Raw genomic sequence first — 24206 nt, 5'->3', positions numbered from 1 at the left:
GAGAATCTGTATATCCCCATCTTCAATGAGCACCTCATGCATCTATCCTAACCATTTTCCTATTCATTATTGTTTTTTCCATTGAAAAATATTCCCATTTATCTACATAGTCGTCAAAATATATACATCATGGGGGTAGCTGGGTGGCTCAGTGGATGGAGATCCAGGCCTAGAGATGGGAGGTCCTGGGTTCAAATCTGACCTCAGATACTTCCTAGCTGTGTGACCCTGGGCAAATCACTTAACCTCCATTGTCTAGCCCATAGTGCTCTTCTGCCTTGGAGCCAAAACACAGTATTGACTCCAAAATGGAAGGTAGGGTGTTTCTCTGTTGCTCTCTGTCTTTCATTTTTCACTGGAGGACCAATGGCGGTACTAGGTGATGTCTGACTTGTACATGACTTGTGTTTTAGTGAGTTGGATTTGTACAAAGTCATTGACTTCATTTTTTCTTTCACAGTCACTGAAGTCCACAGATAAGGCAAACCTTAAGAGGACTGGAGATGGCCAAGGACACAGTGGATGACTTTGGCTTCCATGATGTCTGACCAACTTCTAATCTCTGGACAGAACCTGCTTCACCTGACTTCATAGTCTATGAAACAGATTCTTCTCATCCACCCATTCCAGGGGAGAAGCTGAATAGGTTTGGGGAAACCCCCATCCCCACCTCACCAGGGCTGTGTGGCACAAAATTACCTCTTTGTCAGATGATTTTACTGGGGTGTGGTTGCTATATATGTAATAACTTCTTGGAGCCACAGGTGAGATTTGGGTGAAAAGTGGACCCAAAAAGGTGTCTCCCATTTTGTTGTTCCCTTTCTAATGTTGGTTACATTGATTTTGTTTGTACAAAAACTTTGAAATTTTACATATTCAAAGCTATCATTTTTGCATTGTGAATGATTTCTGTCTCTTGTTTGTTCATAAAGTCTTCCCCTTTCTATAGATCTGACAGATAAGCTATTCTTTGTTCTCCTAATTTACTTATATAAACAGCCTTTATGTCTACATCATATACCCATTTTGACCTTAACTAGGTATAAGGTGTGAGATGTTGGTACAAACCTAATCATTTGCCATACCGGTATCCAATTTTCTGAGCAGTTTTTGCCAAATTGTGGATCTTTATCCAAAAAAGGTGGGATTGTTGCGTTTATCAAACATGAAACTGCTGATGTCATTCACCCCTTATCTAGTCCATTGATCCTCCCTTCTATTTCTTAGATGGTACCAGATTATTTTAATTAATGCTGCTTTATAGTTAATAGATCTGACCCCACTAGGCCACCATTCTCACACAAACCTAATACCAATCCTAGGAGGCAGAACTATTATTAGGCTTATTTTTCAGATGGGGAAATTGGGGCAAACAGAGATCAAATGATTTACTCGGGGTCACAAATCTTTCAGTGTCTGCAGCAGCATTTGAATACAACCATTCTAAAGAACATTCCCAGCACTCTATGCATTGGGGCCCCAGGGTGCCACCATGGTCTGATTTTGGGGGATGGGCAAGGGTCTGCTCTCCCACTGCTTTGGCACCATCCCTTCATATGGGTCCCCTCTTCTTTTCTCTGTCTCTTGCTCTCTTCTTCCCATTTTCTAATCTCTACGACTATCCTTTACTGCTCACCAGCCCTGAGACTGTCCTTCATTGCCCTCTTCTGGAGGCTGGGAAAGCTTCATTGAACAGCTTAGGCTTGAGCAAGAGACCCATGAATGACTTCATCCAAAATGGGAATTTCCTGGTGTTGAGGAGGACTTTCCCTGGGAGAGTCAGGGACTTGGTACCTGCAGCCAATAGCTAATGAAGACTCACTAATGTGCTCTGAGCTTGTGACAATGTTGTTCAGATCATGGGGTGGGACCGAAGGGACCATGAAATCCTCCTGCTGACTCCTGACCAGGAAAGTCAGTACTGGACAAGGGTGTGAAGACCTTCATCCCACCTCCCCCATCCCCAGAAGAGTCTTTCTTTTCTCTCTTTATCCTGGGGTTTTCCCTGAGTCTTAGACTTACCTTTTTCTACTTGTAATGGCTCAGACTCTCATTCTGCTCTGGCTCCCCTCTGTAACAGATCTATGAATGAATGAATAAACCAAATTCATATTAACAAAATGATATTTATTGAGTTAATATAGAAAATGAAGAGGTTCCAAATATTTCCCCTCAATATCTAGGGGCTCAGGCTCTCCCCTCTACACTCTCACACTTGGGGAGAATGGGCTCCACCTGGAAACCCTTTGGAAATTATGGCAATCCCCCTTAGTTTCCTTCCAAATCACGTCTGGCCCAGGCTCAGTCCTCTCCCCAAGGATCCCTGGCCGGTATCCCTGGGCTCCTTTCTTGCTTCTAGTCTGGCTTTCAATCTGGTCTGGCCTCACACGGGGAAGCCTGTGTCCTCCCTGGCCCAAAGAAGAGAGTTTCCTGTAGGTCCAGGAGCACCACCAGGCTGGGATGGGGCAGCAGGCAGGGGCTGGATTCTGGCAAGGCTCTATGGCCCCAGGAAGGAGAACCTTTGCCCAGTGAGAGGCCGTGATTTCTTGCCCTGGAACCTGTGCCTGGATCACTGTCTGCCGGCAGAGTGTGGTGAGTGCAAGAGCCCAGGCCAGGGAAGGGACTGAGGACAGGGGCTGCTCTGGGTGCCCCAGGCTATGGCTCAAGGGAGGCTCCACCTTTGGGTGGGATGAACAGAAAAGGCAGCAGGGACCTTCCTCTGCTTGGGGGCCCCTAAGATCAGCCTCCTTGTGGGCTGTATGTGGGTCCTGAAGCCAGCAGGGGATGCTGTGGGGGCTAGTCCTGGGCAGGCAGTGAAGGTCTGGGGAACCTGAAGGTGTCCAGCGGGATGAGCCCAGCTGGCTGTGCCTGTGGCTTCTCTGATCCCTGTGATCACTCCTGGGACGTCTCATATGGGCTGGGCCAAGTTACCCCGAGGACCCTCCTGCCATGAAGGGCTGCCCCTCTGGGACCCTGAGAGAGGATGCAGGTGTGGTCTAGAGGAGGCTGGACCAGGCCCAGATTTGCATCCATCCCCACCTGCCCTGCAGCCACCATCACATGGTAACCAGGAGAGGATAAGAGGGAGCTGAGGGTGGCCAGGCTCAGCTGTGAGCTCTTGGGGTTCTCTCACCATGGCTTGGCCTCTTGTTAGCCTCCTGCTGCTCACCTTCAGCTCAGATCAGGACTGCTCCAAGAACTCCCCTTGCCTTCCTCCTCCAGCCCTGTTCTTGCCTCTCAGGAGGATCTCAAAGCACCTTCTAGCTTTCTCCTTGTTCAGGGTCACTAATGAGTTTCTCTGTTTGCAGGCTCCCTCTCCCAGCGTGTGGTGACTCAGCCTCCCTCTGCCTCTGCATCCCTGGGGAGCACAGCCAGACTCTCTTGCACCCTGAACAGTGCCAACAGTGGTAATTATGTTTATTGGCACCAGCAGAGCCCAGGAAAAGCCCCTCGGTACCTCATTCAGATCAGCAGCAGTGGAGGTACAAGCAGGGCCAATGGGCTCCCTGAGCGTTTCTCAGGCTCTGGCTCTGGGGCCAATAGAGTCCTGTCCATCAGCAACGTCCAGCCTGAGGATGAAGCCGATTATTACTGTCAGTCATATTAATACCCTAGTGGTGGTTATGCTCACACACATTGATGCAATCAGTGAGGAAGTCAGACAAAAACCTCCTTCTCAGGTCTGTAGCTGCTTCTTGCTTGTCCCCAGCCTCCTGAGGAAGCCCAAAATGCTACTGAGGCAAGTCAGCTTTTCTTTCTGTTTTTCTCTCTGTCTCTTTTCCCAGCTATAGCTCCCTCTGTCCCTCCTAGTCTCTGTCCTTCTCTTTAAGTGATGAGGATACAAATACAAAAGGAAGACGTTTCATGACCTCAATGAGCTCCCAATTCTAATGGGGAAAGAGAGCAGGTAAAAATGGAGCTGAAAAGGCTAGGGGGAGAGGCAGCAGAGGAAAGGCCCCTGGCCCATGCAGGAACAAGTTCTGAAGCTCAGAGGAAATCAGAAATGGGATCTGGAGGAGAAGGAGGATGGGCCAGCCTCAGCCCCATCACAAAAAGGCAGCCTTCTTGTTTCCTCTCTAAGACATCTGTAATATATTTGATAACACAACCCCTTCTCTTCCATTCATCTTCAAGCATTTCATTCCTTCAACCTTCTCTCTCTGTCTAAAAAGGGACTTGAAGCTCCTTCTGTCCAATAACAAAAGAAAAGAAACACTCCTACAAGGAACAGGGGGTAAATCCACTATAGAGAGGCAGCTCTATATTTTTGGGGGTCCTGAGTGGCTTTTAGTGCCACCAGATTGAAAAGACCAGAAACAGAAAGCTGAGAACAGCGAGACTAATTGTTTACCTCATAGCTGTTCCAACTTCTTGGACTTTTGAGTATATGTATATATATATATATATATATATATACACTGGTTTCACAAAAAGAACACAAAGAAAAAATCAAAGCTGTGAAGTGGTTACAAATCATACAAAACCCATTAAAGTCTAAAAAGTAGAGAGATAGGTACAGGGTCAAGGGCCAAATTCCAACCACCAGTTAGTAGGGGGCTAATTCTGGGAGCAGAGATATTTTTCATAGAGATTTTTACTAATTGGGTTCTGTCCCCTAGATTTACAGGACTGCATCTGGTCAGATAAGGTCTTGTCTATCTTTGTCTGTGTCTGGCCTTGACTATATATTTTAGAGTTCAGGCTTTTTAATTATCAAGGAGAAAAATAACTCAGTAGCTGCTGGTCTGCTAAGGACTCAAAGTTTCCAATAAATCTATAATGTTTCTCCAATAAGAAAAGGTATGGATCATAGGTCAAAAGAGGGGTCTCGGATTTTTATCTATTCTCATTTTGGCTTCCCACAATCCACCAAGTCCTGAGTAGCTCTTTGGGCAGCAGTGGCCAGGGTTTTATCATCCTAGGATTCTTCTCTTTGTGTCAACTTGACATTCTTTGTATTTCTCCTGTGATGATACAGTAGGATGCCCCCTATACTATGTGTAGGGACCACATTGGGTGACTGAGTGAGGAAAGTCTCTGGAAGAGCCTGAGGAAAGACTGATGAAGGAGCTGGTGGTCAAATAAATCATCCAATGGAGAAGTCCTAGAGCTGGGCAGAGCCTTCATCAGGGAGGTGGGTCCCCTATATTCCATAAGGCGCAAGCACCACCCCTGAGGACAGAGAAAGACCCTGAGATGGCAACCTCCAAAGACCCTCTGAGACCCAAGGACTTTCCTCCAGTTCAGGGACACTTGTAACCATTTGGCAAGAATTTTGCTGTCAAGTCTTGACATCAATAACTTTTACCCAATGGGCTGACTACTGAATGAGGAAGGAGGTGTGGGAGAATGAGAGAGAATTTGGAACTGAAATGGTACAAAACAAAGGGTAAACCTTGTTTTTACATGTAATTGGAAAAAACAAAAAAAAATAAAATGGGAGAATTAAAAACTAAAGAATTATGTTGTTATTCCCAACCCACCAGATGTCCTTCCTGGAGTATATAGAACTGAAGAAGCAGTGAAGAAGAGCCACTTTGGACTGAAAACCAGCCAAACTCTTGGATGACTGTTTGACAGTCAAGGCTTCAAGACCTGTATTATCCTCCTCACTCATGGACAAGGTTGTCCTCTCCTGAGCCAAGTCAAGTTTTTGTCCCATTGAGAGGTCAACTTGGAATGCTAAGGAGTGGGGGGAAGGGACACTCTTGTACCAAGTGATTGATAGATGCATAAAATTCATTATATTTGCCTGGAGATGCTTGGGCAAATGATGACAATATGGTTCCCATGCCTTGGAGTTTCTGGATAGTAGTTGAGCTGTCCCTGAGAAATGCAAAGGCTCATTGCAAGTATGGACTGAGTTATTCTGACCCTTGCAAGTGAGGTGATGTTTGCAGAGATGGGAAGGGCCCAAAGGGTCTGGGAATTCAGAAGGATCACTCCTGATCAGGAAAGCTCTGAACCCCCTCTCCTAACTACAGCCCCATGAAGCTCATTTCAGACCTGATGGTCTGTATCCTGACTCTCCCTCTCACAGAGAAGTCTCCAACTGAGACTTTCTTCCCTTGGGATTCCAGGGGGTGCTCTCAGTTTTTGGAGGTGTCTTTTTCTATGGCTGCTTCCCATTCTTCTGTGCTCTCCCTATTCTAAATCACATGTGATAAGAACTCAGGTTTAGTTATCAATGAACTAATTTGCTTTAATACAATGATATTCACCAAGATGTTATAGTAAATCCAGGAGCTGCTAATGGGTTTCTGTTTTTGCTGGTAAATGTTTAACTGACTCTGAAAAAACTATTTACACATGACACACATCTAAGGTTTCTCAGTGTTATGAAATCTCCTCCATCACTTTCTTAAGCCCAGATAATTCACAAAACCAGAAACCAAGACATGAAGCATTTACTGGTTTCTCTGGTGTAAAATTCACATTGAAAACTAGATAATTGCCTCTTTGTATTGTCTGAGGTGATTTTGTTTTATTTAAATTTTATTTAGTTTTTCATTTTAATAACACATTTCCATGTAAGTTTTTGAAGTTATTGTCTCTCTCCCTTCTTCCCTCCCAACTTCTGGAGCTGACAAACAATTCAGACTGGATCCTGCATGGATTATTAAGAAAATATCTTTCTATACAGTTCATTTTTGTGAGTCATCCGATAAACCCAAACCCTAAATGTTCTCCCAAATACCAAGTTTTTCCCTCCATATTGAGGCACCCATCCTCCCCTTGACCACTCCATATCTTATGGAGAATGGGATCATATTGAAGAGAGGTTATAGACTGTGTTCACCCCAGCCAGCTCATTTCCCCACATCCCCCTGTCCTGGGTGTCTTGGGTCATTCCTGGGGACCTCCTTACTGCTCTGGCCACAAGTCATAGCGTGGACTCTGGGGCTCAGGTCCCTGGTGGCTCCCCATTCCTGATGTCTGCAATGAATAAAGTTGGAGTCCATTACAGCACTTCATGGGAAACAAGACAGAACCATCACAAAGAGACAAGAACTGAGCCTGGATCCTCAGGATAATGGATGGTATCAGGTGAAAGCCTGTGTCCTCCCTCCAACCTGGGACTCCCAGAAACTCCCTCCCAACCCACATCCAGGGAGGAAGGACAAGAGCCCCAAACTCTCTTTGGCTAAGGATACCTGGGGATGGGCTCCCCGACTCTGGCTCCTCAGCCAATCACAAAGGTTCTCTTCTTCCTCATCTGTCAGGGGAGGGAACCAGTGACAGAACATGGGCTCAGGCTCCAATCAGGAGGCAGGACCCAGCCAGGACACTCCTTTGGGCATGAAAGAGGTTCTCCAAGGTCTTAGCCAGGGGATGGCCATATGCTGAGCCTGTGCTCAGGCCCTCCAAACCCTAAGGAGTCCCTTCATGCTCTATGAGGCTCTGAGCCTTCCCAGCCAGCTCAGAGGAGGGGACCACACAAAGGAGGAAGGCTCAGGAGGGAAATGGAGATCCGTGGCCTGGACTTAGCCAAGCGACTGTGGCCAGGGCCCCAGATGAACACCCAAAGGAGGCCTTGTGGTCTTGTGCTCCATGGTTAAGTGGGGCAGAGACACAAAAGGCTTTTCTGGCCTCAGAACTACACAGAGAGCTCTAGGAGGGCCTCTGGGCATTAGCAGGCTGCAGTCAGGAATGGAGGGATTGGACTCTGGGAGGTTCTAGGGCTCTAGGATGGCTGAAAGTGTGCCAAGTGAGAGCCCAAGATTTCTATTCCTGGAGCCAAGGAATGGATCCCTGCCTGCTAGATGAGGAGGGTCAGTACAAGGCCCCAGCCCAGAGAAGGGGGCAAAGCACAAGGGTGGGTCCAGGTGCTTAAAGCTCTAGATCAAGGGATGATGGCTCTACCTTTGGGTGGGGTGGATAGAAGAACCAGAGGAGCCTGGGGGGCCCCTGAGGTTCTCCTCCAAGCATGGGATGAAGGAAGCTCCTGCAGGCAGCAGGGGGTGCTGTGGAACTGGTCCTGGGTAGGCAGTGAGTGCCTCGGGAGCCTGGAGGTGGAGGTGGTGAGGTTGGGGTGGTGCACCCAGCTGGCTGGGACTGAGGATGCTCTGAGCTCTGTGATCACTCTTGGGTGGTGTCTCAGCTGGGCTGGGTCAAGTTACCCCAAGGACCCTCCTGCCATGAAGGGCTGCCCCCCTGGGACCTGGGAAGGCAAGAGAGGATGCAGGTGTGGTCTAGAGGAGGCTGGACCAGGCCCAGATTTGCATCCATCCCCACCTGCCCTGCAGCCACCATCACATGGTAATCAGGAGAGGATAAGAGGGAGCTGAGAGTGGCCAGGCTCAGCTGTGAGCTCTTGGGGTCCTCTCACCATGGCTTGGCCTCTTGTTTGCCTCCTGCTGCTCACCTTCTGCTCAGGTCAGCACTGCTCCCAGACCTCCCCTTGTCTCCTCCTCCAGCCCTGTTCTTGTCTGTCATGAGGATCTCAAAGCACCTTCTAGCTTTCTCCTTGTTCAGGGTCATTCATGAGTTTCTCTGTTTGCAGGCTCCCTCTCCCAGCCTGTGGTGCCTCAGCCTCCCTCTGTGTCTGCATCCCTGGGGAGCACAGCCAGACTCTCCTGCACCCTGAGCAGTGCTAGCAGTGGTTATGCTGTTGGTTGGCACCAGCAGAGCCCAGGAAAGGCCCCTCGGTATCTCCTGTATGTCAGCAGCGGTGGAAGTGTAGGAAAGGCCGATGGGCTCCCTGAGCGCTTCTCAGGCTCTGGCTCTGCGGCCAATAGAGTCCTGTCCATCAGCAACATCCAGCCTGAGGATGAAGCCGATTATTACTGTCAGTCATATAGGAGTGGTTATGTTTATACACAGTGATGCATTCAGTGAGGAAGTGGGACAAAAACCTCCTTGTCAGGCCTTTAGCAGCTTCTCACTTTTTCCCAGCCTCCTGTGGAAGCCCCAAATGCTACTGAGGCAAGTCAGCTTTTCTTTCTGTTTCTCTCTCTCTCTGTCTCTTTTTCCTAGCTATAGCTCCCTCTCCCCATCCCAGTCTCTGTCCTTCTCTTTTTGTCTCTTTCTCTGTCTCTGTTGGTTTCTGTCTCCTTTTATTTCTCTTTCTCTCCTCATCTCTTTCTCTCTGTCTCTGTCTTTCTCCCTATTGTCTCTCCCAGTGTGTGTCCTTCCTTTCCTACCTCTTTCTCCCTCCCTGCCTTCCTCCTTCCTCTACTTCCCCATTTCTGTCTCTCTGTCTATGAGAGTCTCTGCTCTGAGTCTAGAAAATCAGCCACATCCTTCCCAGGGGGTGGAGAGGCTCTCAAGGCATCACTCTGTGCAGCCCAATATCTAGTCTGTTTGGGCAGGGTTAGAAACTGGTTACATCTGACTAGAGAGAACTTGTCTGACCCAGTGTGGCAGCCTCTGCCCAACTTTTCATGGCCCCCATCACACGACTCTTGTTTTAACAGGAAGGATGAAGCACCGTTTGGGTGGATTCATGCCGGTTACCATCTGACTCAGGCACAGAAGCCTCAAGTTTTCCAGGAGAGCTGCTGTGTGAGGCTCCTGAGGGAGGAGGAGATTCCTTGTAGAATCCCAAACCACTGAGGGAGGACTGAGATCCCCAACTGGAGAAGTTCAAAGTAAATAATAATAAATAATGGAAGTGAGAGAATGATGGAAGGGAAAGTTTCCTAAGAAAGCTACAAAGACCAGATGATGCCATACAGACGTGTCTGTGCCAGATCTGCTTCTGATCATTTCTAAGGCTCTGATCAGGCTCTAATGCAAAGCTGGAAACACTTTGGGAAAGTCTCAGCTTTGCTTCTGTCACCTTGTTATGGACAGTTTTCAGCAGCAGGAATTAGGAAGAGAGAAGCACAACCGTCCAAAGTATAAGAAATGTGGATTCTCTAGTGCAGAGCTCCATGGCTGGGTCTCCTTTACAGGAAGAACATCAGAATCGTGAGGCTAAAGTTTGCTCTCACCATCTGACCCACCTACTGACAAAACACATTTTCAGTTGTTGTGTTGAATTGCATTAGCTTCTATTTTTGAATGGAATTTAGGGAAAGAGGCGATCATTGACCCTGGAGAGGAGAAGGAGATCAGCCAGAGGAGCTGAACTAAGGACCAGCATGACAGCAGGTGGTCCAAGAAGATGACAGCAATAACAGAGGACCCAGAAGTCAGCCTGCTGCATCCTGGGACTTTGAGTCCTTGGACATAGCAGTGTGGACAGTGCAGGGTGAGTCATCAATCGTTTTCATGTCTCTCTCATGTTCTGTTGGGTTTTTTTTTGCTTGTAGAATTCTTATGCCACAAGCAGGGATACCACCTTAATGACTACCCGTGAGGGGCGCCCCTATCACTGCTCTATCCAGGCATCTAATAATCATTTTTAATATTTTGTTGAACAACACCCCAGCATCCTAGGTAAGCCTTCCATGTCATGTCTAGTCATCACAGCGGGGAATCTCACTTGGGAAACTGAGGCATAGTTTCCCCAAGAAGGAGAGGAGGTGTAAGAATGCATTTTTCATATATCATATAAACCCAAAGGGAGGGGCTACTTCTTAAAGAAACAGGAATAAAGACAAGATATCACGTTTTTGCTCATGAACAATACATTAGGCAGAACAATATTTATAACAATTGGCTGTAGTGCCTTAATATACAGCTTTTGGTACATGCTGTGCAATCTTTGGTTCTTTTTAACCCCAGAATATGTGCTTGTCTTCATAATATTATACGATAATTACAACTGGCTGAAATTGGAATTAGACCACTTATGTTCATATCTACCAATGTTGTCCAGATCATGGGGTGGGACCCGAGGGACCAGGAATTCCTCCTGCTGGCTCCTGACCAGGAAAGCCAGTCCTGGACAAGGGTGTGAAGACCTTTATGCCACCTCCCACATTCCCAGAGGAGTCTCTATTTTCTCTCTGGATTCTGGGAGTTTCCCTGATTCTTGGGCTTCTCTTTTTCTGTTTACAATGGCTCAGACTCCCATTCTGCTTGGTTTTCCTCCCTGTAATGGATCTAATGAATGAATGAACAAAATTCATATTGACAAAATGATATTTGTTGAGATAATATAGAAAATAAAGAGGTTCCAAATATTCCCCCTCCCCACCTGCCCTGCAGCCACCATCACATGGTAACCAGGAGACGATAAGAGGGAGCTGAGAGAGGCCAGGCTCAGCTGTGAGCTCTTTGGGGAGCTGAGCTCTTGGGGTCCTCTCACCATGGCTTGGCCTCTCGTTAGCCTCGTCCTGTTGCTCACCTTCTGCTCAGGTCAGGACTGCTCCCAGACCTCCCCTTGCCGCCTCCTCCAGCCCTGTTCTTGCCTCTCAGGAGGATCTCAAAGCACCTTCTAGCTTTCTCCTTGTTCAGGGTCACTAATGAGTTTCTCTGTTTGCAGGCTCCCTCTCCCAGCGTGTGGTGACTCAGCCTCCCTCTGTGTCTGCATCCCCGGGGAGCACAGTTAAACTCTCCTGCACACTTAGCAGTGCCAACAGTGGTAATTATGTTGGTTGGCACCAACAGAGCCCAGGAAAGCCCCCTCGGTACCTCATGGAGATCAGCAGCAGTGGAGGTACAAGCAAGTCTGATGGGCTCCCCGAGTGCTTTTCTGGCTCTGCTTCTGGGGCCGATAGAGTCCTGTCCATCAGCAACGTCCAACCTGAGGATGAAGCCGATTATTACTGTCAGTCATATAGTGGTTATGCTAATACACAGTGATGCATTCAGTGAGGAAGTCAGACAAAAACCTCCTTGTCAGGCCTTCAGCAGCTTCTTGCTTGTCCCCAGCCTTCTGAGGAAACCCCAAATGCTCCTGGGGCAAGTCAGCTTTTCTTTCTTTTTCTCTCTCTTTCTCTTTTCCCAGCTATAGCTGCCTCTGTCCCTCCCAGTCTCTGTCCTTCTCTTTTTGTCTCTTTCTCTCGGTCTGTCTTTTTCCCTACTTTCTCTCCCAGAGTGTGTCCTTCCCTTCCCATCTCTTTCTCCCTCCCTGCTTTCCCCACTCTTTTTCCTCCCCATTTCTGTCTCTCTGTCTATGTTTTTCATGCTCTTTCTTTCTGTGTGTCTTTCTGTCTTTCTCTGTCTCTCTTATCTAGTTCAGTAAATTTCTGTGACTTACCCAAGGTCACAATAGATTAAAGTTGGAACTCAGGTCTTCTCACCCCATGACTCATATTTCCCCATGTCTCAGTCTCCTTTGGAATGACCAGCATACTAGAGGAGTGATTTAGTTGAGCCTTCAGGGCTGAGGATTCGGCTGGTGGAGAGGAGCTGAGAGGAAGCTCCCTGCCATGCTCTGGCTGTGCCTTAGTTTGTTCTCAGGGAATAGAGACTTGTTTGTGGGAGGTGATCGCTTGGACCTCTGTCAGTGCTCCTGAGGCCGTGACCAGAGACACCCTGCGGGGGAAGAAATGGAGAAATGAAGATATTAGGAAGGAAATGGGAAGAGAAGATGGCGGCAGCTCGAAGGGCATCTCTGTTTGGGCAGCGTTAGAAACTGGTTACATCTGAAGAGAGAGAACTTGCCTTCTGTCGTGTGGAGAGATGCCAGCTTGGAGAACTCTGGAGGCCAGCTTGTACCAAGAGAAGTTTGGATCCATGAAACCCTTTGCTTATCCTGTAGAAGACTGAGGAACAAGCAGACCCACCATCTCCTCCATAAACTGGAATTCCTTGCTTTGAATTAGGCTGCCCGCAAATGAGAAATTCACCCAAATACAGAGAAGTTGCAAGTTAGACTGAAAGTGATTCAATGCCTTTTATTCTGACTCTGCCAAATCAGATGGCTTTAGTCCAGTGATGGCCAAACTACAGCTTGAGGGCCAGATGTGGCCCCCTAAAATGTTCTATCCGGCTGTGCGACATTATTCCTAATCTGACAAATACAGTAAGTAGGAAACAATACAAGGAAACTTCGAAAGAGTTGCCTTAGAAACAGACTGACAGATGAGCATTTCCTTTCCTTTGGCCCTCTTGAAAAAGTTTGCTCATCACTGCTTAGTCAGAGATATGGAGCAGCCCAGGCAGCCTAGACGAATTCAAAATTCACTCCTGATTAGTTAAGCCGGTCCTGGATGAGTCTTCATCAGGAGTCCATTGAAGGGAGGATCATCCTTAGTTCAGCTCCTACTTTTACAGATGAGTTTATTTTTTCTCCAAGTAAGGCTCCATCTTCCCTTAGGAATAAAGGGATATCTCTGGGGTTGGAGGCATCTTCTGTTTCTTCTCCTCAAGCTCCTCTTCTGCTCTGTTTCCTCTGTTGCTCTTTGTCTTTCATTTTTCACTTGAGGACCAATGGCGGTACAAGGTGACGTCTGACTTGTATATGACTTTGTAATTATGTGAGTTGGATTTGTCCAAAGTCATCACCTTCATTTTCTCTTTCAGTCACTGAAGTCCACAGATAAGGCAAACCTTAAGAGGACTGGAGATGGCCAAGGACACAGTGGATGACTTTGGCTTCCCTCATGTCTGACCAACTTCTAAGCTCTGACAGAACCTGCTTCACCTACCTTCATAGTCCATGAAACAGATTCTTCTCATCCACCCATTCCAGGGGAGAAGTCTGAATAGGTTTGGGGAAAACCCCATCCCCACCTCACCAGGGCTGTGTGGCACAAAATTACCTCTTTGTCAGATGATTTTACTTTACTATACATGTTACAACTTCTTGGAGTCACAGGTGAGATTTGGGTGAAAAGTGGACCCAAAGGTGTCTCCCAGTTTGTCGTTCTCCTTCTAATCATTGACTTTGTTTGTACAAAAACTTATTTATTTGCCATATCCGTTTCCAATTTTCTGAGCAATTTTTGTCAAACAGTGAATCTTTATCCCAAAAGTTGGTACCTTTGGGATCATCAAACATGCAATCATTGAAGTCATTTCTTATCTATTCTATTGATCCACACTTGTATTTCTTGGACTGTCCCAAATTGTTTTATTACTGCCTTATAGTTAAAAGATCTGGCAGCACTTGGCCACCATTCTTTACATTCTTTTTCTCTTTCGTCAATTCCCTTGATATTCTTGATCTTCTGTTCTTCCAGTTGAAGTACAGAAGATCAAGAATATCAAAGGAATTGACAAAATTTTATTTTTTCTAGTTTTATAAAATAGATTTTTGGTAGTTTGATTGGTATGGCATGGAATAAGGAAATTAATTGAGGTAGGACTGACATTTTTATTAGCTCAGCTTACTTGAGAGCAATGAATGTTTTCCCAATTGTTTGGAACTAATTTATTTGTGTAAAACATCTTTTGTAATTGTGTCTTTACAATTCCTGTGCTATATTTGTATATATTTGTTAGTAAGGCTGCCCCATAATATATATAAACAGACTGCCTTGATGTGAGAGGATCCCGCAGTGAGGCTGGGGCTAACCACTGACTGTAGCCACATGGCCCTCAGAGGAGAGTTGAGAGCTCAAGAGTGGACAGACAAGACCCCCTGGGACATCCCCTCTTGTACCCCACTGACCTCAAGGAGGCCAGGTGATCTCCACTGCCCTTTGGGCTGCAGGCATGTGAAGGTAGATGGAGCAAGAAGAGAGCTTCCCAGCCTCTAGAACAGGGAGCTGAAGCTGCTGTTGGTCCTGGAACCTTTTGTGGGTCAGCTCAGGCCAAGGACTTCTTTCCACAATGTGGATTTTACAGGAATAAAATGAAACACACAGAAATGAAAAGGAATAAAGGCAAGTGAAACCCTGCTGACCTCAGGGTCTGAGCCCCTGCCCTAGCAGGATTGGATCCTGGGGGGTTGGAGTGACAACTTACCACCCCCCAATGTCTTGGATCCACTGAAGCAAGCTTGGAATTTCCCCAACAAACAGCTCTTCTCCCTTCATCAGGAAACTGGCCCAGGAAGCCCCATCCCTAGAGAATGAGCTGTCCAGCCATGTGGAGGCTCCAAGAGGCTGCTCTCAGTCCTGGGTGATGGAGGGACTTTGCCTCTGGCCCCAGAGCAGGCCCAAACATGCAGGGATTTGCTGATGGTTGTCAGCCTCTGGTCTGCTGTGTGGTTGGTGCTGTTCAGCCATTTCAGTTGGGTCTGATTTTTGTGACCCCATTTTGGGTTCTCCTGGTGAGGATACCAGAGTGGTTTGTCATTTCCTTGTTCTAGCTCATTTGACAGATGTGGAAACTGAGGCCAATAGGATGAAGTGACTTGCCCAGAATCACATGGCTTCTAGGGTCCAGATTTGAATTTAGGGAAATGAGTCTTCCTGAATCCAAGGTCACTTCTCCATCCACTGTGCCACCTCTCTGCCCTTCCATATCTCTTATACCCTTCACCCCCTCTTCTCTGCCTCTTCTCTAGTACAGGTCCTCATCATCTCACACATACTGTTGGGTCTGTCTGTCACAAGTCCCTCCTAACTCACACCCATCCTCCAAACAGCTCCCAAAGGAATCTCTTCCTATAGCACAAGTCTGACTTTGTCATTAAACTCCTGTGGCTCCTGTAGTGCAGGATTTCTTGCATTTACAATATTACCCTGCGTAATCCTGTCTGTCAGCAGAATGGAACTCTGGCCAGGCAGGTGCGATCCTGGGTCCTGACAGTTGGTCTGTGACTATTTAAAGCCATGCAAACCCAACCTTGAGGTTCTGATTTCCTTGACCGCACCCAGACCCCCAGCTACCCCTGACTTCCCCTTGGGGACCCCGGGAGGTTGAAGGGAGGTGAAGGGAGGTGGGTTGTGGAACATGGGCAGGATTTTAGCTGAGAGTAGCCTAGGATAGGGACACCCCTAAACCAACTTAACAACTCCATCTGTTTACCTGGTGGATCAAATAACATCAGGCAGTGTCAGAATACCTCTGGCTGAGGGCTGGTTCCCTCAGCCTGACCTGACCTTCCAGATCCATTGCCAAGACTTGCCAGTTGCCCCTAGCAACAACTTCAGAAAACATGGAACCCCCTTACTTCAGTTTCCCTTTCCTGTTTAAAATAAATCCCTTAGCCTGAATCAGCCAGTTCCTGTAATTCCTATATCATCACCAAGGCTAGAGACTGAGGAGAGGAAGGAATATCACTTAGTTGAGGTTACTGAGAAGTGCAAGCTAAGCCTCCATTGTAACCAGGAAGCTGAGCCCCAATTCCTGCTGGGTTCTGCTCTCACCCTAAAGGAAGGCAGTTACTCCAGCAAGGAGGAGCCTCCCACTCAACCCCTTAAAGGATTCTGCAGCTAGCAGTGGAGATTGACTGCGCACCACAGCTGAGGCTGCTCATCACTGAAAGCCCCAAATCTGCTAGTTTAGTTACAGGCTCCCAGGCCCCTGGTGACTCACTTTTACCCCCAGCATCATATTATCCTTCACATTATCACCCATTACACTCCCAATCACCTTCAGAGGACAAGATGAAAGGTTGTGTTTGGCATTTAAAGCTCTTCTGAAGTTGGCCCCCTCCTCCCTCTGCATTCTTCTCAGGCCTCCCTCCCTGACATGTCCTCTTTCACCCAGTGATGCTGGCCTCCTGGCTGTGGTCCACAGAAGGCTCCCCATTGCCCAATTCTGAGCATTTTCTCTGATGTCCCCCGTGCATGGAATGCTCTCCTTCTTTGCCCCCTTCTGACTTCCCTGATGTCCTTCAAGGTTCATCCAAAGTCCCACTTTCTGTGAGAAAACTTTCCCAATCTTCCTGAAATTAATGCCGATGCTCTGAGGTTATTTTGATTTACCCTGTCTAGAACTGGTTTGTATCTAGGGATTTCCATGTTCTCTCCCCTATTACAATGTGGGCTCCTTGAGGGCAGGGACCCACTTTTCTGAAGGAAAGAAGGAATGAAGGAAGAAAGCAAGGAAAGTAGGAAGGAAGGAAGAAAGAAGAAAGGAAAGAAAGATAGAAAGAAAGAAGTTAAAAAAGAAGAAAGGAAGAAGAAAGGAAGGAAGGAAAGAAGAATTAAAGAAAGAAAGAAAAAAGAAAAAGAAAAAAGAAGAAAGAATAATTTCTTAAGCACTTACTCTGGTTCAGGCACTCTGCCAAGTGCTGAGGATACAAATACAAAAGGAAGACATTTCCTGAAGTCAATGAACTTCCAATTCTAATGGGGAAAGGGCAGGTAAAAATAGAGCTGAAAAGGCTAGGGGGAGAGGTAGCAGAGGGAAAGGCCCCTGGCCCATGCAGAGACAAGTTCTGAAGCTCAGAGGAATTCAGAAATGGGATCTGGAGGAGAATGAGGATGGGCCAGTCTCTGCCCCATCACAAAAAGGCAGCCTTCTAGTTTCCTCTCTGACTCAGACATCTATAATATATTTGATAACACAACCCCTTCTCTTCCATTCATCTTCAAGCATTTCATTCCTTCAACCTTTTCTCTCTGTCTAAAAAGGGACTTGAAGCTTCCTCTGTCCAAAAAACCAAAGGAAAAAAAAAACACTCCTACAAGGAACAGGGGGTAAATCCAACAAATAATGAGTAGCTCTTTGGGCAGCAGTGCCCAGGGCTTTATCATCCTAGGATTCTTCTCTTTGTGTCAACTTGAGATTCTTTGTATTTCTCCTGTGATGGTACTATAGGATGCCCCCTATACTATGTGTAGGGACCACATAGGGTGACAGAGTGAGGAAAGTTTCTGGAAGAGCCTGAGGAAAGACTGATGAAGGAGCTGGTGGTAAACTAAATCTACCAATGGAGAAGTCCCAGAGCTGGGTAGATCCTCCATCGGGGAGGTGTGTCCCCTATATTCCATGATGTGTAAGCACCACCCCTGAGGACAGAGAAGGACCCTGAGGTGGCAACCTCCCAAGACCCTCTGACACCCAAGGACTTTCCTCTGGTTTGGTGACACTTGTAACCATTTGGTAAGGATTTTGCTGCCAAGTCTGGGCATCAATAACTTTTATCCAATGGGCTGCCTTCTGAATGAGGAAGGAGGTGTGGGAGAATGGGAGAGAATTTGGAACTGAAATGGTACAAAAAAAGTATAAGACTTGTTTTTACATGTAATTGGAAAAAACAAAAAAAATGGGGGAATTAAAAACCAAAGAATTATGTTGTTATTCCCAACCCACCAATTGTCCTTCTTAGAGTATATAGAACTGAAGAAGCAGTGGAGAAGAGCCACTTTATTCTGAAAACCAGCCAAGCTCTTGGGTGACTGTTGGGCAGTCAAGGTGTCAAGACCTTTGTCAGCTTCCTCACTCATGGACAAGGTTGTCCTCTCCTAAGGCAAGTCAAGTTTTTGTCCCATTGAGAGGTCAACTTGGAATGCTGGGGAGTGGGGGGAAGGGGCACTCTTGTACCAAGTGATTGATGGATACATAAAATTCATTATATTTGCCTGGAGATGCTTGGGCAAATGATGACAATATGGTTCCAGTGAGCTGGAGTTTCAGGATAGCAGTTGAGCTGTCCCTGAGAAATGCAAAGGCTCATTGCAAGTATGGACTGAGTTATTCTGACCCTGCAAGTGAGGTGATGTTTGCAGAGATGGGAAGGGCCCAAAAGGACTGGGAATTCAGAAGGATCACTCCTGATCAGGAAAGCTCTGACACACCTCTCCTAACCACAGCCCCATGAAGCTCATTTCAGGCCTGATGGTCTGTATCCAGACTCCCACTCTCACAGAGGAGTCTCCAACTGAGACTGTCTTCCCTTGGGATTCCAGGGGGTGCTCTGAGTTTTTGGGGGTATCTTTTTCTATGGTTGCCTCCCATTCTTCTGTGCTCTCCCTATTGTAAATCACAGGTGATAAGTACTCAGGTTTAGTTATCAATGAACTAATTTGCTTTAATACAATGATATTCACCAAGATGTTATAGTAAACCCAGGAGCTGCTAATGGGTTTCTGTTTTTGCTGGTAAATGTTTAACTGACTCTGAAAAAGCTATTTACACATGACACACATCTAAGGTCTCTCAGTGTTATGGAATCTCCTCTATCACTTTCTCAAACCTCAGATTTTCCAAGTATACCATCTTATCATCTGCAAGGAATGACAGTTTAGTTTCCTCATTGCCTACTTTAATTCCATTAATTACTTTTTCTTTTCTAATTGCTAAAGCTAGCATTCTAGCACAATATTAAATCATAGAGCTGATAATGGGCATCCTTGCTCATTCCTCATCTTTATGGGAAGCCTTCTAACTTCTAAGCCCCATTGCAAATGGTAATTGTTGCTGGTTTTAAATAAATACTACTTCTTATTTTGAGGAAAGGTACTTTTATTTCTATGCTTTATGATGTTTTTGTAGGAATGGGTGTTATGTATTATCAAAATCTTTTTCTGCATTTGTTGAGATAATCATGTGATTTCTGTTATTTTGGTTTTTGATATGGTCAATTATGCTGATTGTTTTCTTAATTTTAAACCATCCTTGCATTCATGGTATAAATCCCACCTGGTCATAGGGAATAATCCTTGTGGTATATTGCTGTAGTCTCTTTGCTAGTATTTTATTTAAGATTTTGACATCAAGGTTCATTAAGGAAATTAGTCAGTAATTTTCTTTCTCTGTTTTGGGTCTCGTTGGCTGAGATATCAGCATCATATTTGTGTAATAAAGTAATTGGCAGGACTCTTTCTTTGTTTATTTTGCTAAATATTTTATACAGTATTGAGATTAGTTATTATTTAAATGTTTGATACAATTCACTTGTGAATCCATTTGGCTCCTCAGGGAGTTCATTTATGGCTTCTTCAATTTCCTTTTTCTGAGATGGAATTTTTTAAGTATTCTATTTCCTCCTTTGTTAATCTGGGCAATTTATATTTTTGTAAAGACAGATCCATTCTACCCTACGTTGCCAAATTTGCTGTTATAGAATTGACCAAAATAGTTCCTAATGATTGCCTTTATTTCCTCTTCAATATAGGCAAATTTATTGTTTTCATTCTTGATACTGGTAATTTGATTCTCTTCTTTATTTAAAATTGAATTAACCATTGTTCTTACATTTTTATTATTTTTAATTAAACCAAACTCTAATCTTATTTATAGTTTAATAGTTTTTTAATTTCAATTTTATTAATTTCTCATTTGATTTTTAGAATTTCCAATTAGGCTTTAATTGGGGATTTAAAATTTGTTCTTTTTCTAGGTCTTTTATAAAAAAATTCTGCATGCCCAATTCATTGTTCTGTTTTTTCTCTATTTTACTAGCATAAGCATTCAGGGATATACATTTTCCTCTATGTACTACTTTGGCTATTTTCCATTCATTTTTATATGCTGTCTCCTCATTATCATTCTCTTTTAGGAAGTTTCTATGATTTGTTCCTCAACCCACCCATTTTGAAGAATTACTTTATTTAGTTTCTAATTAATTTTTAATTGCCTTTTAATGAAACCTTATTGACTATACTTTTTTTAAAATTTATGATCTCAAAAAGTTGCATTCATTATTCCTGCTTTTTTTATTTGATTTTTTATACCTAGTACAATACTGGTGAACTTTTTAGAGATTACATGCCCAAACTGCATCTTTACACTCTGAGTCAGCCCCCCTGGTATTACTCCTGATAGCTGAGGGAGGAAAGGCTTGCCCTGGGCTACAGGGTGGAGGGATGGGCAGAGCATGTGAATATTATCTTCAAGTGTGGTGAAGAGAGGGGGAATGGAGCAGCCCTCTCTGTCTAACCTAGAACATAACTGCCATGCCTTTGCCAACAGTGCTTTAGCACATGATATTATTTTTTATGTACAAGGTGCTGCTGAAAAGATTTTTTTTTCATTCCCATTCAATTTTTCTCCAGATATGTATTAAATCTAACTTTTCTAAAATTTCTTTCACTTTATTTTCTTCTTGTTTATACTTTGGTTAGGTTTAGCTACTTCTGATAAGTGAAAGGTGATCTGCCACTATTATAGTTTTACTACCTATTTCTTCCTTAAGTTCTTTTAATGTCTCCTTTGAAAAATATGGATGCTATAGCATTTGGTGCATACATGTTAAATACTGTTATTACTTCATTGTCTATATTTACCTTTAGCAAGATATAATTACCTTCCTCATCTCTTTTAATCAGATTTCTCTTTGCATTAGTTTTGTCTGAGATGATAATTGGCTCAATAGTTTCTACTCCATCCCTTTACCTTTATTCTGTGTATGTGTACTTGCCTCAAATGTGTTTCTTATAAATGACATGAATCTACACCATACAATGCTTTTGGCTAATTTACTATTCCTAATCTTGGATTTTCCCAGGAAAGAAATAGGGCAGGGTTAGGGCTTACATAATGTTTACAAAGTTTCATCATAACAAATCCTATCAGTATTACAATTTGCAACTTCTTAAAACACTAGAAGAGCAGCACAACCATTCCTAACGCGATGCTGACTGTTCCTCTAGCACTGAACGAGGACACAAATCTTTCTGTCTGTGACTATTCATGTACTAGAACAACATGTAAACTGGAACATCTTCCACTAAACACGGTTGTAGCCGAAGCTCTCACAAGAAACTTAATTTAGGGAAAAAATCTTTTCTACTAATGCAGTTTAGAACTCTGCTCTGAACAGTTCTAATAGCCTCATCGAGTTTCTACACTACATCTTAACCCTGTAGCTAAATTGTTACCATAACTTTATAACTCAGTCCTTTATCCTCTTTGGTACAAGGTCTTTCTAGAAATATGATACACACAAGCAATGTATATACACACAATTACAAGACATCTATGTTACATGTATATGTAGATACATGCAGGTCTATATACAACACTTACAAAATCTATTTCAAACCTATATATGCCCATAATATATGTTGATATATATTAATCAAATAGAAAATCTGTATATCCTCATATTAAATTAACACCTTATGCATCTATTCTAACCATTTTCTTATTTATTATTATTTTTTCCATTGAAAAAGATTCCCATTTATCTACATAGTCATCAAAATACATACATCTTGGGGGCAGCTGCGTGGCTCAGTGGATGGAGAGCCAGACCTAGAGATGGGAGGTCCTGGATTTATATTTGACCTCAGATACTTCCTAGCTGTGTGACCCTGGGCAAGTCACTTAACCTCTATTGTCTAGACTTAGCGCTCTTCTGCCTTGGAGCCAAAACACATTATTGACTCCAAGATGGCAGTTAAGGATTAAAAATATGTATATATATATAATTTTATGAATTGTGTAGTCTATTTTACGTGGAGATGGATATGAAACGATACTCCTCCTATCTCCTTGGGCCCAAAGTTCTTTTTCCATGTTTCGACGTCCAGATCATTATAAACTCTAGTTATATCTGCTTCTTCAATGATTCAAAGACTTAGGGCACTCATTGGACCTTTCCTGGCTGCAAATTTATCTGTCATGTCAGCCCTTTGGTTTCCCTTAGACACAGAGTCTGTCCCAAAGCTATGAGCTACCCTGGATCACTGCAACTTCTTTGGGCAATTCAATGGCTTCCAGAAGTTCTCCCATGATTTTGGCATAGGCGATCTCCTTTCCTTCACTCTGTAGAGACCCTGAGATCCTTTCCCTCAAGACATGCCCAAATGCAGATGTGACAACATCCTCTGGGGACAGCCTGCATGTCTGGCATCTTCTGTATGTCCCCTGTTAGTCCAGCCTGATTGTCAGCCTGCAACATGGCTAAGGAGGGAGGAGCCAGTTGAATTGAAAAGGCTGAACTCAGAAAGATAAGTCTTCTTGGGCTTCTGGGCCAGACATAGATCAGATGGACCCGGCTGTTCTGTGATGAGAAGGTCTAGGCCTTAGTTGGCTAAATGGAGTCTCTATATCTATCTTTACTTTGGAGCAACCTACCTGCAGAGTCTTTCTCTCTCTCAGAGAGTCCTCTCGTCTTTCTGCCCTTCTTCTTTCTGATTAATAAAGCATGACCGAACTCTAGCCAGACTCCCCAGTTTTAATTTATTTCACAAAAGGATTTCACCACCTCCACACAGCAGGATAGATAACAGTGTTTGCCACAGGGAGAACCATAGGAGGAAAGGAGGCATCTTAAGGAATAAAGCACTAAGGACAAGCACTAAGCACCATTATGGCAGCTCAACATGAGACCACTAATGAAGATCCATGGAAAGATATCTGAAGCTCCAGAAATAGCTCACTGAACCTCACGAGAAAAATGGAACATTTTGCCCTCTAAGAGGCAGCAAACCCCCAAAACCTGTGGAAAGAAATCCAGAAGAGCAGCCTGTGTCAAAACTGTAGATTGCCTTAATCAGAAACCAAAAGAAAAGGTCAAAGTTTCAGGTGACCCCAAAAACCAGAGTAATGCAGAAAACCAAATAACCAATTTAGAGGAGCCGAAGCCACCAGGGAGCCTGGCGGGAGAGGCTGGAGGCAGCATGTGCCAGTCAAGTGAAATCTTCACCACCAACCTGACTGTCATCTTTTCTCAGAGCTCCCTGGAGACTTACACAAAGAAGCTCAGGAACAAGCACTTCTAGAGCTGTCTATGATCATTATCCTGTAAAGCAACTTCATGGAGATGCAGCCTTCTCGCAATTATCAGACTCAATTTAGTGAACAGTTTTTAAGTTCCTACTGTGTCCCCAAACTGTGTAAGTGCAGGAGGTAGAAATGAGAAGAAGAGACATTACTTATCTGCAAGAAGGTTCTAATCTAACTGTAGATGATGATACAGCAAAATATCTGATAAGGAGAAGTCAGGGTAGAACAGAGAGTACCCTGTATTGGGCAAAGGATTTCCCTGGCTAAGTGGCAACCTTGTCTAGACGCCTGCCTTGTATCAAAGAAAGCTTTTGGGAGGAGTTTGGTCCAGCCCATGCAGTCCTTCACCAGATAGGGGAAGATCTAGAAGGACTTGGAGAACTGAGTTCTGTATCCCAAACTGAGTCAAATAGGCTGGTGAAGAGATTTCCAGTGATGAGCTCATCCTGGGAGAAGCTCCTGCCTCCTGGAGTGCAAACCAAGCAGAGCTGAAGGTGGAGAGTGGAGCCCTTCTCCCTTCTGACCAGCAAGGTCATTTCTGGACAACCAGCAACATGTAGCCTATTGAGGATCTCCTCATCTTTGTCCCTTCTTCCACTTAGAGAAGTCTGTCTTATCTCCCCCAACAGTGCTCCATTTCCCTCAGGGCTTTAGGGTCATCCCTGAAGGTTTAGAGATGGTTCTGTTTTCTTTTCCAAATTTTCAGTTCCACATTCTCTCCTTTCCTCCAGTCCTCCCACCTTCATTGATGAGGCAAGGAATGATACCCAGGATGCATGTAAAGTCATCTGAAGCATATTTACATATTAGCCAAGTTGCCCCAAAGTATAATGAAGCAGATGGTTTTAGTACTCAGA

The 24206-nt window shown here is 44.8% G+C and overlaps 1 protein-coding gene and 1 gene segment (V, D, J or C); both read left to right on the top strand.

Annotated features, from left to right (window-relative positions):
- Positions 1-24206, top strand: part of LOC123230488 (vomeronasal type-2 receptor 26-like) — an 817179-nt gene that overhangs the window by 510533 nt on the left and 282440 nt on the right. The window lies entirely within an intron of this gene.
- Positions 3135-3607, top strand: LOC123245988. The segment is given in 2 exon segments: positions 3135-3174; positions 3294-3607. Coding segments are annotated over 2 exon segments (354 nt in total).

This window comes from Gracilinanus agilis, chromosome 1 (assembly GCF_016433145.1).
Source record: "Gracilinanus agilis isolate LMUSP501 chromosome 1, AgileGrace, whole genome shotgun sequence".
Classification (NCBI taxonomy): Eukaryota; Metazoa; Chordata; class Mammalia; order Didelphimorphia; family Didelphidae; genus Gracilinanus; species Gracilinanus agilis.
The sequence above is the reverse complement of the archived record's forward strand: the minus strand, read 5'-3'. Positions and strand labels throughout refer to the sequence as shown.